Source organism: Rattus norvegicus, chromosome 17, assembly GCF_021556685.1.
Source record: "Rattus norvegicus strain SHRSP/BbbUtx chromosome 17, alternate assembly SHRSP_T2T, whole genome shotgun sequence".
Taxonomy (NCBI): Eukaryota; Metazoa; Chordata; class Mammalia; order Rodentia; family Muridae; genus Rattus; species Rattus norvegicus.
This window is the reverse complement of record NC_141550.1, coordinates 24,599,991-24,616,179: the sequence shown is the minus strand read 5'-3', so window position 1 is coordinate 24,616,179 and position 16,189 is coordinate 24,599,991. Positions and strand designations below refer to the sequence as shown.

General features: G+C 41.5%; 1 protein-coding gene across 1 annotated transcript in view; it reads right to left on the bottom strand.

The window, feature by feature from the left end:
- The window catches only part of Ofcc1 (orofacial cleft 1 candidate 1), a 311,719-nt gene that overhangs the window by 124,180 nt on the left and 171,350 nt on the right, over positions 1-16,189 (bottom strand). The window contains 1 exon segment of the mRNA XM_087591945.1: positions 14,255-14,379. Within this exon segment, the coding sequence (XP_087448071.1) occupies positions 14,255-14,379 (125 nt within the window).

Sequence of the window (16,189 nt, the reverse complement as noted above, 5' to 3'; positions counted from 1 at the left end):
TATGGAGCAGAGTCTCTTCAGTGCTCATTTTCCAAGACATATAAAACTAAGAAATCACTACCGACACACTATGTTTTAGCGAGTTCCGGACAAAACTATAGTCATTACTATGTTATGTATTCAGAAAGTGGGCAACAATTCAAACCTGCAGAATGCTGAATGAAAGAATGAGCATCTATATGCAAGAACACACAAGACACACACACACACACACACACACACACACACACATTTATAGAAGCTCATTGACTCAATAACAACATGGTTTCCAACTAGTAACAACTAAAGGCTCATCTGAGAATTCTGAACAACCATTATTTTAATTATCTGATATCTTGGAACTTTTAGGCAAGAGTTGTGGAGAAGCACAAGCCTGATGGTGCACGTGATGCTGGGTTGAACACTCTCCTATCTTCTTCTTCTCTGGTTACAAGACACCCATAGCAACTCCCAGTATCATAACCTAGAACAATGACCTCATTTCGAAGAAATGAGAACGGGGTAAAAGGAGCTTTCTTCTTTTTCAAAAAGAAGGAAACACACACTAGTCACCCCTCACATCTCAGTGGCTAGAACCAAACACCTGACTATTCATACTGAATGATAGATTCTTGTCTCCCACTTTCACTGGAGACAGCATCATTGGTAAGAAATAGGAAAGAGGCCAATGGGATAGCCCACTGAGCCCAAAGACCCGAGGTCAAGCCCAAACCCACATGATGAAAAGAGAACTGACTCTCAGGTTCTTCTCTCCCCTTCCCACATGTGCCTTTCCATCCTTACCCATAAAAATGTATACACCCATACATATATACATAATTAACAAAAATTCAAAATTACTGAAAACAAACAAAACAAAACAAATACAGAGATAAGGGAGATGATGAGGACCAACATACAGTGTAAAACTCTTGCTTTTAAACAAAGGAAATCAGAGAGATCAAAGTTTTGGGTCCTAGAGGATGTCAATTTCCTGCTGTTAAACTATTTCTATGGAAACAGATTAGGTCAAAAGTGCTGTGATTTTTCTTATCAGTCTAGCAGTCTAGTAGACTGTAAGGTCTAAGAGGTGAGACTATCTATCAGAGCCATTTTGGCTTTGTGCATATCTAAAAGTATTGATCAAGGAGAAGTCTTGTTAGGGAATATCTTTTCCGTGAGTTTCTTAAAAACCAACAGCATGGCAGAAAATAGGCATAAAACTGAGCTCCAGAAGAGGAGTGATAAGATGCTCGTAAGAGTAGAATCCACATCCACCTGAAAGAGAGAGTAGATGTTGGTAGACGAGACTCTGGTCACATAGTCTAGGCCCTGAGAAAGAAGAAAGTTAGAGAGCATCCTAAGAGGAGAACAGGCGTGCATGGACCATGAACTAGGACCATCCGAGACCAACAGGGTTGTTCCAGCCTCAAGTCTGAGTATAGTCCTGTCAGCACACAGGACTGCAGTCTTCCACATAGAACTATTAATTCTAGAACAGGTAGAGACCCAGTCACTACAACTGCAAAAGCAGTATTCACCCTCCCCTGAGTTCCTAGGAGGAATGGCTCCCATAAGATGTCAAGAGAAGACCCTGTGACTCTTGTCTCCCAGGATTCCCTGAAATGAGAGTGGGATCTCTTACAGACTTCCGGTGAGTGGAAAGTGGCGAAGGAGAAGGCATCTTGTAGAAATAATTAGTTTCTAATTGACCCTACTTCCTTTGTGACTTGATATTGCACCTGAAGGCCACCATCGTCCTTTTCCTCTGTCCACTGTATTCTTTATTGGAAAGAAATCATTTTGGTTCTTGGTGTTTATGGGGGTTTTGGTTGTTGTTGCTGTTGTTACTGCCGTTACTGGTGTTGTTTGGTGGTTGGTTTGTTGTTTGTTTGCTTGTTTTGAGAGAGAACACGGGAAACCACTTTTCTGTCAGCATTTGAGAGAATGGACCCACCTGAGCTGAGACTCCCCTGCGTAGCTCATAGAATAATTGATTGCACAAAAGAAGTCCTCGTCGCAAGGAAGAGCAGTTGGCCAGCCAGGAGCAGTCCAAACCAGCAAAACACTGGGGCTCCCTGCCACACAGGTGCAGATAATAAAATTCAGCTCATAGTCTGAATGAGGGTGAAGGGCGATCCCTCCTCACGCTGTCCTCCAATTGAGCACACAGCTAAAACCTCCAACACACCTTTCAGAGACCCTGGCTCAAGGCCAACTGACCTGTGTCTAGTAACTGCTCCCACAGAAGAGAGGAGCTTAAAACAATTTGTCTGTCATGGAGCTGAATGAACCAATAGAAAAAGAATGTATAACAATTATATCTTTAGCTTTCATCATTGACCTCTACGTGCCAATGGAAGATCTTTTAGCTAATAGCAAAATATTCTGCTTAATTAAAAAAAAACTATTTCAATAGCTCAAATAAAGGCAAGAAAACATCGTGGAACACAGTGCAAAGGGAGGACATCTGACTCGCAATAATCCCTAATGCTTAGTGCAAGTATTGAGCACTTACTGTATACTCTCACATCTCTTAGATGCTGGATGGAACTTGAGTCCATATATATATATATATGCAAAGCATTTTCCTATGCTACTGAGCTGTACCTCCAGCCCCACTGTTCTCTATTTAATATTCATATTTGAATTTACTTTGAAAAGTAGGTGTGTGCTACTATCTCCATTTTACTAATAAGTTGGCATAAAACACATTGGAGAACCACCTTCATGATTCTGCACACTCCTGATTTGCCCAGTTGAATCCATAGAGTGAAATAGTTTGAACTAAGAGAATTATGCTCCTAGAGTCTATAGAGTTAACTACTAAGATCGGGACCTCTAGATAAATAGTCGCACTTCACACACCTCTTATAAGATGAAAATATCAATCAATGCATACCTTCCTGCATGTCTCATGGATCAATTACTTCCAGGAATATGCCGCCATTGTTGTATTTGGTTTTTCCACTGTGGCTGGAGACTCAATGTAGGTCCTCCTTGTATGCAAGCCAAGTACTCTACAGCTGAGTTTTTTGTTTTTGCCTTTTCTATTGAGATCCACTAAGTTATCCAGACTGGTTGTTAATGAACCCTATAACTTGAGCTTCATATTTCTCTGCCTCAGTATCCCAAGTAGTGCCATGAACAGGCCTCTGTCCCCAAGCCCAGCTCTCCATGGGTATTTTGCTCTGCTGAATGATTCTAAATCTGGCGAAGGTAAACAACTCTTTTCATGGAGTCTCTTTATTCCATCAATGCTATCAGGGGTGTGTGAATAGAGGGTATTTCAGAAATATACAGAGCCTGAAGCCTGTCCATGTTTCTGAGGCTGGGAAGTGGGTGACAAACTACACAGGGGCACAAAGCAACATCAGGCAAATTTTGATAAACACACCGCCTAATCTCTTAGGAGTTATTCTCTACTCTGATACACAGCAAGAATACACGATCCTGGCTACCCGGGAATCTGGGGCAAGAGACAGCAAGTTCAAGGCCAGCCTGAACAACTTTGTTAAACCTGGTCTCAAGATAAAAAATAAAACGTGAGCTGGAGATGTGATTCGGTGGTAAAACATTTTCCCATTTTTGTATCAGCCCCTAAGTTCAATTCCCAGTTAAAACCAATCACACAACAGTTATGAGCATCAAATATGGGGGATGGCTGAGAAAGATTTACAATGTGTAAAACTCTATGAGTGGTTGTGATTAGTCTATTGCCACAGGTGTGAAAATACAGTGCTCCTTTCAGTGAACTGTAGAGAAAAATTTTAAGAGAAAAAGGGGGGAGGGTCCTCAAGAAAGCTACTTAGCACAAGAATTGTGTATCTGAGTTGCCCTTGAAAAATAAGGAAAGAATATTACTCTCTCCCCCATTTTAGACTGAATTATTCTGGTCACAGTATGGCTATTTTGTTGAACCATCTAGGGTTGGTTCCTGGGGACAACACTGCCAGTTTCTGGCCTGATAGTTCTCAGGCTATGTTTAACAGCAAAAAAGAAAATTGTTTATTTTGAGGTGATCGTAAGTACCTAGGCAATTCTGTTTGGTGAGATTACAGGTGTGGCTCGATTTAACCCCCAGAAAGGATCATGGACATATCAAGAAAGATTTCTCCAAAAGGCAGCATTAATTTTCAAGTGTTTAGATTGGTGAGACAAGGATTTCCCTCCAATGTACAATTCATCAACCTCCGGTGCTCACTGTAAAATCAATCTGTTCTGCCTGTGTGACATAAACAAGTCATTCCTCAGGAATGAGATAGACCATATGTGAAGGTGTTTTACAGAAGCACAATGGGGAATACGCCAATCAAAGAAGCATCTGCATTCTATTTCAATGTCAATTCACATGTGTGTTATAAAAAGGAAAGTGTACCCCACGTATTAACGATAGCATTCCTGCAGAGTTCACTCACACCTTCCTTCCCTAAGCAACACACACGCTGGGCAGCCACATAAGCTCTTAAAGATCTCAGTGTGCAGGGTCAGCAGCGTGTGCCTTTGGCAAACATCTGCCCCTCCCTTCCCTGACAGAAGAAAACTTGCCTTAAAAACTTTCCTGAAAATCAGCCAGGTCTTATCAATGCTTTGATAAATATCAAAGCTTTATGCAATGGAGAGGAAACAGGAAACTCTAAAAAAGGGGCGGCATTGTTCTCAAGAGAGCTTATGCTGTAAAATTGAGATGGATTGACATAGAAAAAGGAAGTGGGATCCAGCTCACTTATAGTATTAGCCGGCTCCATGACCTCAGGCAAGTCACTGTACTCGGACAGGCCCCAGCTTTATGCAACTTGTATGAACTGACAGGGCTGAACTAAGTCATCCCCCAGATCCCTTCCTGCTCTGAATGTGTGTGAGTCTCCTGTTGCTTAACCGCCTCGTTGCATTTGAATAGTAATGGGATCCTTTTAAGGTTGGCTCCTGACTGGAACCTTCTCCCCAGTTGGAAGTTAGATACCTTGGAAAACTATGTTAACTTCTTTAAACCACCAGAGTGGTATCTGCTGCTTTCTAACACCTATTAGAGCAGCTTCCAGAAGTACTTAACACAGACCCTGGCTTCCTCATTCAGATAAATCACTGCACAAAGATTAAGGTGCTGCATTAGAAAGCCCAGAACCGAATTTGCTCCTCAGGCAATGGGATTCCATGGCTGTGTTTAACGGCCAAATGAGTGGTTATTTATGTAATTAACTAAATGGACATTATAAGCGTTCTCCCCAAAGTCCCTGGTTTCACAGGAAAAAAAATTAAATTAAAGCTTCCCAGTGGACAATGTCTTTCTTGACCTAAAATAAAACAAGACTTCTTTTCTGCAGGGAATATTTTTAAGAGAGCCCACCAGCACAAGCAATTGTCTGAAGCCATAGGGGGAACCGAATTCTGTATATCGTTTTTCTTGTGCATACTCACCCTCGTGGAGTTAAATGCATATATTAAGAACAACAAGGTATTAAAAATTGTCTAATAGTGAAGAAGACCAATTACAGCAAGATAATGTAGTGAAGATACATGGGGATAGTCTTTCTCTCCAAATATCTTATGGGACTGTAAGCCCATTCTTCTGGTGGTAATGTCGGACAGTACAATGCCAATGTGACGAGATGAACCGAGGTGACAGGAACCGCACGTACTCTTAGGCCACTGTGCAAGAATTGCTTGAACATTCACCCTGTGACAGTCGGTCTGGTGGCTGAACTTGCAAAGGTAACTAAGGAAGGGTGGTACTTAGTATGCAGACAACAATCCAGGTAATGATTCATAGCTTGGGCTGGACACGCAGAGATGGCACAAGATTACATCATGCTACTCTGAATTGCATATAATTAAAAACATATGCATTGCCTATTTATAGAAACTTGCATTTAATATTTTTTGACTATGGCTTCCTGCATGTAGCTGCAAACATCAAAGGGAACACAGAAGATTGGGAATGGAGCTATATGTTTTCCCGCAGATTCATATCATTTCATTCTTGTCAGCCCATAGCTATCATGTACCTTCTACCACCTACCCACCCTCTGTCTTATTATCCTTTTTCATCTCATATTAAGTATGCCACCTAGACTTAGGACACATCACAATTGATGAAAGACATATCCTTTAGTTTCAAGCTATTTATCATGGGAACTATGAACGAAAAGGAGAGTGTGGCCCCTGAAAGGGTTGGCAGCTCAACACCTTGAGAAGGAGAAGGGATGTCTACATAACAAAACAAACCTTCGCCCAGTGTGGAAGCCTCCTTCAGACGGCCTGCCAATCCCTCATCTAATCATGTAGTCACAAGAACATTGCACATGTCGACCAAGCCTGGATTTTGTAGGGATGGGGATGGAGAGGTCTGTAATCAGAAGACAGAGACATTCCTAGAGAGGAAGATGGCCAGTAGGAACAAATAGTACCTGACAATTCTCAGCCTTTGACAAAAAGCCTGGAAGAGACCTTAGCCCAGAATGCCTTCAAGTATACAAAATTTTCTTCTGGAAATACTGGCATCTTTAGATTTTTTTTTCATATGTCAGTTTTAGAGGTATTTATTAAATATCTGCAGTTTACAAAAGTATTGGGGACCTTTTGGCAATTACAGCATCTAAACCCCAAACAGAAGATGCCCAAGCTATGACATGAGTATGCACATATCAGAAAACAATGTAAATATAAAGTAGCACAGCGTTCATACACTGGAAGGCAGTGAGGTACAATTTCTTCTGGGAGTGTCCCCAAGGATTCTCACCTGGCTTTCCAGGACTCTTCTGGCCATCTGAGGGGACAAAGAGTCACAGTATTCAATTCCATACTCACATGCAAATTAATTGAGTATCTTGTTGGCCAAAAGAGAAAAGCCTAACAGTCTTAAAATTGCATGGAAATGACTGGCTACTATGAACGAAATTTGCAATTGGGAAAACAAAAGGCTTTTTAAAAACATTTTTTGAAAAAAAATATTGAGGATTTCAGAAATCTACCAATCTATCAATTTTCCAAAATTGGTAGCTACAAAGGAGGCATGGTGCTACTAGTGCAAGTCAGAGTATAAGACCGACATCCACACACACAGAGGGAAAAACATCGTTCCAAATTGCTGGAGCGAATGTACACTACTCACTTGGTATGATATTTACTTTTGAAGCCTGGTAGCTAAGTGTTCTCTACTAAACGCTTTGTATGAGGATTTGGAGAGGATTTAGATAAAGGCTGCACTAGCCCATGATATACTAGCTCTAATAAAAAACAAAAAATTATAGAAAGTGTTCAGATTGTAACTCAGAAACAGGGGAAACAGAAGTTTGTAGCAGTGCAGCAAACCCCCATATCCTTAGCCCTGATTAAAACAAAAATGTGCCAAGCCTTTCCTATCACCCTCCCAAAATGGCAGCCATTTCAAGAGAAGAAAATGATTGGAAATAAATTAATTGATGGCGCAGCCAACAGGGTGAGAAGATGAGAGAAAGAACAAATGTTCATTCATTAGCTTTCTGTTGGTTTGCTCGCCACACATGAATTAATGAGATCAAGTTCTAGAGCATGTACTGGGAGTCTTGGGCCTGAAGACTCAACTAGAAGCAGCACACAGGCGCCTCTGTCTGCAGCTTTGCTGTAAGGTGAGAGTGCAGAAATGAGCAAATACACTGAAAATATTGTTATAGTAAATCGCTAAAGGAAACAGTGATAATCAGGAAAATAACCAGAGCAGTAGACTCAACTTTTATGACTCATCACCAGGCATAGCTTGTCCTAGAAAATAAAGCAGATGGTGAGATCTGTCATACATCCTAACTACCCTAACTAGGAAGTAGGTGAACATTCTGGATAAAGAAAGCATGGAGCACAAAAGCCCACCTGTCATCCAGTGCTTAGCATGTCTGGCAAACAAAAAGGAAAATGTCTGCGGACCATGACAAGCCATATTGAATAACCTCCTCCACCCTTGTGTTAGTCAGCAATTGGTCACTGTGACAAATTGCCTGAGTTAAGTATCTTCAAAGAGGAAAAAGGTTGCTTGGGCTTATGGTCCCAAAGTTTACAGTTCAAAGTTGCATGGGCCTGTTTGGGGCCTGTTTCTATGCAGTATATCATGATAGAGAACAGATCCTGGGATAAAGGCTGCTGACCTCATTATGGCTAGAATCCACAGGCAGGGACAAGAGAGAGCCTTAGTTCCGACCTTCCCTTTAAAGGTATGCATCTAGTGACCTAACTCCCTTCTACTGGGCTTATCTCCTGAGGCACTACCATCCCATCTCTAGAGTCCCACAAGCTAGTGAACAAGCTTTTAGCATTAACAGTCCTGGATTTTAACTTTCAGATAGAACCTTTCTATAAAATGTTCCTGATGATAGCTTCCTTTATTAAAAATTTGCATGCACTACTCTTCATGTAAATTATCGTTCAACTCTCACAGTCACTAAAAGCGTGAGGGGTGGGGCAAATTATCAGATGTGCTTGAGAAAAGAGGAAATAGCAATAAAAGGGCTAAACATATTGTCTAAGCATCCACAGTGGTGGCAGAACTGGATTTCACACCCAGGTTGATCTATCTGCAAAGCCAATGTGTTTTTGTATTGTTCCTTGTGGGTTTGATTCTAGAAACAACTACAGACCCCAGTGAAGAGGCTTCTCATCTAGCAAAGCAGAATGCATTAGACCATGTCTCCAAGAGAGCTGTATAGTGCCTTCCTTGCCAACCTACTCTGCTTGGAAAGGCACCTTTCCAATTCTTTTTTTTTCTTTTTTCTTTTTTTTCAGAGCTAGGGACCGAACCTAGGGCCTTGTGCTTGCTAGGCAAGCGCTCTACCACTGAGCTAAATCCCCAACCCCAACCTTTCCAATTCTTATATCAGGAGATATAATCCTTACCCTCTGGCTAACCCTGAGCCTTTTGTAACCATTAGATAGTATTTTTAATGATGCATCCTACCTGAATCTACAGTCCTCAAAATCTATGAGTCAATACAATGGTGGTTATATCGTTAAATCTTCTGCAAATCAGAACGCAGCACTCGTAATGAAAATCTTTAAGATGGTGAGTTGGTAAGAGAGGCAAATGCAGTGTCCTAAAGTTAATGCTTTATTAACAAACAAAGAGAAAGAGCAGGACTCCCCTTGGTAGCTATGGCACCACTCCCTGATCCTGCTTTAGAAGTAGAGCTTAGACCCAGATCACTGATATCCTTAGGTCTGGAGAAAAGTGCTCTCCATAGGCTCACTCATGAATACATGATGGCATAGTTTAGGGGGGCTGTGAAATATTTGGGATATGTGACTAACTGGCAGCTGTGTATCATTGGGGATGATCCTTTATGGTCACATCTGTTTCTGGTCTGAGTTTGATGCTACTTGATAAGACTGCGAAGGGAGGAAATACAACACACATTGTCTATACACAACAGAGTCTCTCTGCCATACCTCCTCCATCATGGTGCATGAAGCAAAACAAACCTTTCTTCCCTACAGCTCTTCAATCAGATATTTTGTCACAGGAAAAGAAAGGAAGGCTGAAAACTGGTGCCAAGACGTGGGGTTACTGCCGGGGCACGTCTGACCATGTCCTTTGTAAGCATTTGGAACTGGCTTGGAGGAAGAATGTAGAAGAGTTGACAGCTCTGCTCTAGGGAGCATTAGGACTCTGAAAGCTGAGCTTAAACTATTCTGGTGAAAGTCCGGAAGACTGGAATGCTAGTAGGAAAGCAAGTGATAAAGACAGTACTCACGGGGTCCCAGATAGGAACAAGGACTCTACCAGAAATTAGATTTCAAGACATTAATATTAGAGTTTAGCAAAGACTCAACTCTAGCCAGGTTCTGCCCTAGTTCTGGACATTTGAGTGAGGCTGAATTAAAAACTAATAGATTAATCTATAGGCTGGAGGATATTTCAAAGGAGCGCACCATTCAGAGCACAGCAGTGTTAATGCTCTCTGCTTTCAGCCAAATTTACAGTGAGCAGAAAGTAGCTTCAAAACATGAAGATCGAGGAAGGCAACTGATTTATTTGAGTTAAATCAATTAACTCAAATAAATCAGTTGCCTTCCTCTATACAAAAGAGAAACAAGCCGAGAAAGAAATTAGGGAAATGACACCCTTCATAATAGACCCAAATAATATAAAGTACCTCGGTGTGACTTTAACCAAGCAAGTAAAAGATCTGTACAATAAGAACTTCAAGACACTGAGGAAAGAAATTGAAGAAGACCTCAGAAGATGGAAAGATCTCCCATGCTCATGGATTGGCAGGATTAATATAGTAAAAATGGCCATTTTACCAAAAGCAATCTACAGATTCAATGCAATCCCCATCAAAATACCAATCCAATTCTTCAAAGAGTTAGACAGAACAATTTGCAAATTCATCTGGAATAACAAAAAACCCAGGATAGCTAAAGCTATCCTCAACAATAAAAGGACTTCAGGGGGAATCACTATCCCTGAACTCAAGCAGTATTACAGAGCAATAGTGATAAAAACTGCATGGTATTGGTACAGAGACAGACAGATAAACCAATGGAATAGAATTGAAGACCCAGAAATGAACCCACACACCTATGGTCACTTGATTTTTGACAAAGGAGCCAAAACCATCCAATGGAAAAAAGATAGCATTTTCAGCAAATGGTGCTGATTCAACTGGAGGTCAACATGTAGAAGAATACAGATCGATCCATGCTTATCACCCTGTACAAAGCTTAAGTCCAAGTGGATCAAGGACCTCCACATCAAACCAGACACACTCAAACTAATAGAAGAAAAACTAGGGAAGCATCTGGAACACATGGGCACTGGAAAAAATTTCCTGAACAAAACACCAATGGCTTATGCTCTAAGATCAAGAATCGACAAATGGGACCTCATAAAACTGCAAAGCTTCTGTAAGGCAAAGGACACTGTGGTTAGGACAAAATGGCAACCAACAGATTGGGAAAAGATCTTTACCAATCCTACAACAGATAGAGGCCTTATATCCAAAATATACAAAGAACTCAAGAAGTTAGACCACAGGGAAACAAATAACCCTATTAAAAAATGGGGTTCAGAGCTAAACAAAGAATTCACAGCTGAGGAATGCCGTATGGCTGAGAAACACCTAAAGAAATGTTCAACATCTTTAGTCATAAGGGAAATGCAAATCAAAACAACCCTGAGATTTCACCTCACACCAGTTAGAATGGCTAAGATCAAAAACTCAGGTGACAGCAGATGCTGGTGAGGATGCGGAGAAAGAGGAACACTCCTCCATTGTTGGTGGGATTGCAGACTGGTAAAACCATTCTGGAAATCAGTCTGGAGGTTCCTCAGAAAATTGGACATTGAACTGCCTGAGGATCCAGCTATACCTCTCTTGGGCATATACCCAAAAGATGCCTCAACATATAAAAGAGACACGTGCTCCACTATGTTCATCGCAGCCTTATTTATAATAGCCAGAAACTGGAAAGAACCCAGATGCCCTTCAACAGAGGAATGGATACAGAAAATGTGGTACATCTACACAATGGAATATTACTCAGCTATCAAAAACAACGAGTTTATGAAATTCGTAGGCAAATGGTTGGAACTGGAAAATATCATCCTGAGTGAGCTAACCCAATCACAGAAAGACATACATGGTATGCACTCATTGATAAGTGGCTATTAGCCCAAATGCTTGAATTACCCTAGATCCCTAGAACAAACGAAACTCAAGACAGATGATCAAAATGTGAATGCTTCACTCCTTCTTTAAATGAGGAAAAAGAATACCCTTGGCAGGGAAGGGAGAGGCAAAGATTAAAACAGAGACTGAAGGAACACCCATTCAGAGCCTGCCCCACATGTGGCCCATACATATACAGCCACCCAATTAGACAAGATGGATGAAGCAAAGAAGTGCAGACCGACAGGAGCCGGATGTAGATCGCTCCTGAGAGACACAGCCAGAATACAGCAAATACAGAGGCGAATGCCAGCAGCAAACCACTGAACTGAGAATAGGTCCCCCGTTGAAGGAATCAGAGAAAGAACTGGAAGAGCTTGAACAGGCTCGAGACCCCAAAAGTACAACAATGTCAAGCAACCAGAGCTTCCAGGGACTAAGCCACTATCTAAAGACTATACATGGACTGACCCTGGACTCTGACCCCATAGGTAGCAATGAATATCCTAGTAAGAGCACCAGTGGAAGGGGAAGCCCTGGGTCCTGCTAAGACTGAACCCCCAGTGAACTAGACTATGGGGGGGAGGGCGGCAATGGGGGGAGGGTTGGGAGGGGAACACCCATAAGGAAGGGGAGGGGGGAGGGGGATGTTTGCCCGGAAACCGGGAAAGGGAATAACACTTGAAATGTATATAAGAAATACTCAAGTTAATAAAAAAAAAAAAGAAAAAAAACATGAAGATCGAGTCATTCAGATAAGGAAGGAGCAAAAGTGAAACATAAAAATGAAATGTAGGCATTGTTTCTATAACTACTAGAAACTGGCATCACCAACCAGGTGAGTGTTTTATATTATGACTAGAGCAGAGGTAATTTGAAGTCAAGACCATGCTCACCTGTAGGGTTTGTGAGGACTCTCACTTAAAAAGGTTTTCTTTTAAAAAGCAGAGTAAGAGAAGACATAGCTGCTGTGGAGGTGCGCTATTCAAATGGCCACTTAAGAAAGTGATTTTCCTAGTTCAGCCATTCACTTCGATACTTCTGTAGCTAGCCCCCAGGGTGTCCAGCTCCTTCTTGGCCTGTCATCACAACTGGACACTAGACTTTTCAGGCATGCCAAATGTAAGGAATATGGAGACAAAGGATTATCCAAAGGTTGCAGGAAGGAAAAATAAAAGACTATGAAGGCAGGAAATGGGTACCTGGGTGGGATTGCCTGGATGGAGCTGCTCAGAGAGTGATGTGTGAATGTGAATCCACAGAGGTGAAGACCAGGTTCCACTTCTACAGCACAGAGACTAAAATGGGAATTAGCACCTTCATACAGAAAACAATGTTCTCGTAAGCCTGGAGACCATAGTCCTGCCGCCTTCAGGAAGCATGGGTAAATGTGTTTAGGGCTTGAAAGTCAAGTGAATGCAAGCAAGAGTTACAGAACATGTGATTCAATGACGCAATTAGAGATAATGTTAGAACCTCAAGCCAGTAGCTCTGACTGGAAGCGTGAGTGTAAACCTTGCTAATAAACCACAGGCAGATAAATTGCCCAATGGAAAGCCTTTCAAGGAAAAGACTTGGGGAGGGCAGAAAAGTGGTCATGGGAACACATGCCCGAGCTCTTTCTGCTGTCTCTTTCTTCTCCTTGGCAACAAGCTTATTGCCTATCTCTCATGGCTGCAGTGGTTCTTAGAAGGACCGATACTAGAATGTTGCATGTTTCCTTCCTCAGAGAGCCTCCCTTCCTAACACTCCCCCTCACCTTATTTCATGTGTTACGTGTGTTTGTACAAATACAACCACAAGCATGAGACAATTAATAAACATCAAGAGTTAAGGTCTTGCCAGATAACATGTAAATGTAAGCTTTCAGGGTATGCAACCAGCCACATCCAGTTCAGTCTTCAGTTTCTGCCTCTACCATACCACTCATATTTCAGTATTAGAGTCTCCTCTTTGAGACTTTGCTCCACCAAGAGGGATTGCAACCCCATGGAAGAACAACATTGGCTGGCCGGACCATCCAGTGCTCCCAGGAACTAGACCACCAACCAAGGAGTGTACAGGGAGGGATCCAGATACATATGTAGCAGAGGATGGCCTTATCTGACATCAATAGGCAGGGAGGCCCTTGGTCCTGTGGAGGTCTGATGCCCAAGCGTAGGGGGATGCTAGAGTGGTGAGGTAGAGTGGGTGAGTGGTTGGAGGAGCACCCTCATAGAGGGGGAGGGGAGGAGGGAGAGGGTGATGGGATGTGGGGCTTGTGGAGGGGTAACCAGGAAGTGGGATGTCATTTGAGATGTAAATGAATGGGATGATTAATTTTTTTAAAAGGACTTGGCTCCAACTTTCTCAGAGACTTTGTCTTTGTTCTCTAGTTAATTTGATCATTATGTTTTTCTATGTGGCACTTTGTGAAAAAAAAAATTCAAACCATCCAAAACATACTAATGTATACATCCACACATCCACATCTATCATGAACTGTGAACATCTCCAGGACAGAGTAGGAGTACTCTAGTGCACAATGAGTATGTAATTATCTTCTGTGGACTAAATAAATAAAAAGAGAATATGGCAAAGACTTGTTGGAGTCAAGGAATTTAAATAAAAAGTTTAAAATGCAGAACACGGCCACTCACCAAACTGAAAAATGATGTTTTTCCAGTTCCTCTAGGTAAGACAAATCCCCTGAATAATCTTCAGGATCTCCAGGTCTCCACACAGAAGATCTTTCCTTCACAGAATGAGCAGCCAAACAATTGCCCTTATTAGAAGAATTAATCAATGAACAAAAATGGAATATTTTATTAATAGCAGATGGAATGTTCATCTACATTCAAGAGTGTTTTCTACCAGATGGTCTACGGAATCACCGATTACAAGATAATTTAGTGATTCATCTTGCATTGCTTCATACTTGGTATTGTCTCGTAAACTCTTCTCTGCATAAAGACAAGACACACTAAATGGTGGCTATAATTGTTCTTGCAACTAAACAGTAAACATAGCCAAGATTATGCTATGCCACCCATTCAGGATTTTGGCTCCCAGTGACAAAAAGGAAGGTACCTCATATCAGTTCTTAGCGAAAGACATTTGAAAGGAGACTTAAACAGCCAGTCAATAGAGAAAAAGGAGGTAGCTATTTTCCAAAAACAGGACACAAGGATTTGATGAGTTCTTAAGACTGTCCATTTCTGCTCCATGCTATATCAGGCCATTGCCTACTAGCTTTGTCCCCATTAACCTCTGAGTCCTGAACCTAGGACTTTCATCATACTGTACATAGAGTTCTGTCACCCAACCTATGATATTTGGGAGCTCTATTACGGCAGATAGTGGGGGTGGGAAAGTGGTTAACCCAGCAAGACTCTCTTTTCTGCTTCCACCGAAACATCTCAAGTTTTACCTGTTTCATGTACGGGAGTCTCCCGGAAGATTCTAGTACAAAGGCTAGTTAGAAAAAATAGTTTGAAGGACATGAGCCCAGAACAGTAGAACGCTGGGTGTTGAATTTATAACAGCTGCCTTAAAACCCATTCTCTTCCTCGTGCTTTCTGTTGTCATTCGTTAGGGGCCAGTGGTTCAAAATTCCTTGATCTATGCTGATCCACGGTTCAGCATAACTCAGTTTATTTTGCAGTTGCCAAGTTTGGCTTTGAATTTGCAGGTTGCAATAACCAGGAAGACTGTAGAAGCCCAGGTGGAGCCAATATGTCATCAAATCCCCAGTGAACCCCACCAGGCTTATTTCTTTTATATGGAATTGATTGGTTTGATTACTTTAAGAACAAAATCCGGTTATGACAGCCATGAATTTGAGATACTTTTTATTGTGGTCCTTTTTATCTTTTTTAGCCTATCGAGCTCTTAAAACAATAAGAGTCATTCTGCTCACATTATTCACACTGGTGTTCTTAATTACCTCATTCCTAAGGGAGTTGAAGAGTGTCAAAATTCTTGGGGAAAATATGAGATCTTCGAATCGCTCCATATGTCTTTATATCTTTGTAGCCATTTAAATTACCAGTTGATTCCACTTCTTTATTTTATTTTATTTTATTTTTTGTCTATCTTCCTTGATAGAAAGCTGAAACAAGACCTGGAGAGATGACTCAGTGGCTAAGAGCACTAGCTCCTCTTCCAGAAGACCTGGGTTTGATTCCCAGCAGCCCCTTGGCAGCTGACAAACATCTGTGTGGGACTCTAGTCCTAAGGGATCCCAAGGGTACCAGGCATGCACATAGGGCAAAGACATGCATGCAGGAAACACTCATATACATAAATCTAATGAATAAAAATAAAACAAACACTGAAATGGGTGCCAATACCTTATTGTATTGATTAGGTATTCATTGACCACCTTCCCCCATGAGAATACAGGTGTTTATGCTAGAGAACATTGGGATTGCTCTCCATTTGGTTAGTCTATGAATATCTATCTTGTTTCTCAACTAAACATAACAAAGGTGAGATTCAGTCTATTCCATTGGGTCTTTCACATCACCTAGCATGATAATAAGGCCATGCCAGATGCCCAAGAAGCGGTTCCTAGGTCATTTCACCCACATTAC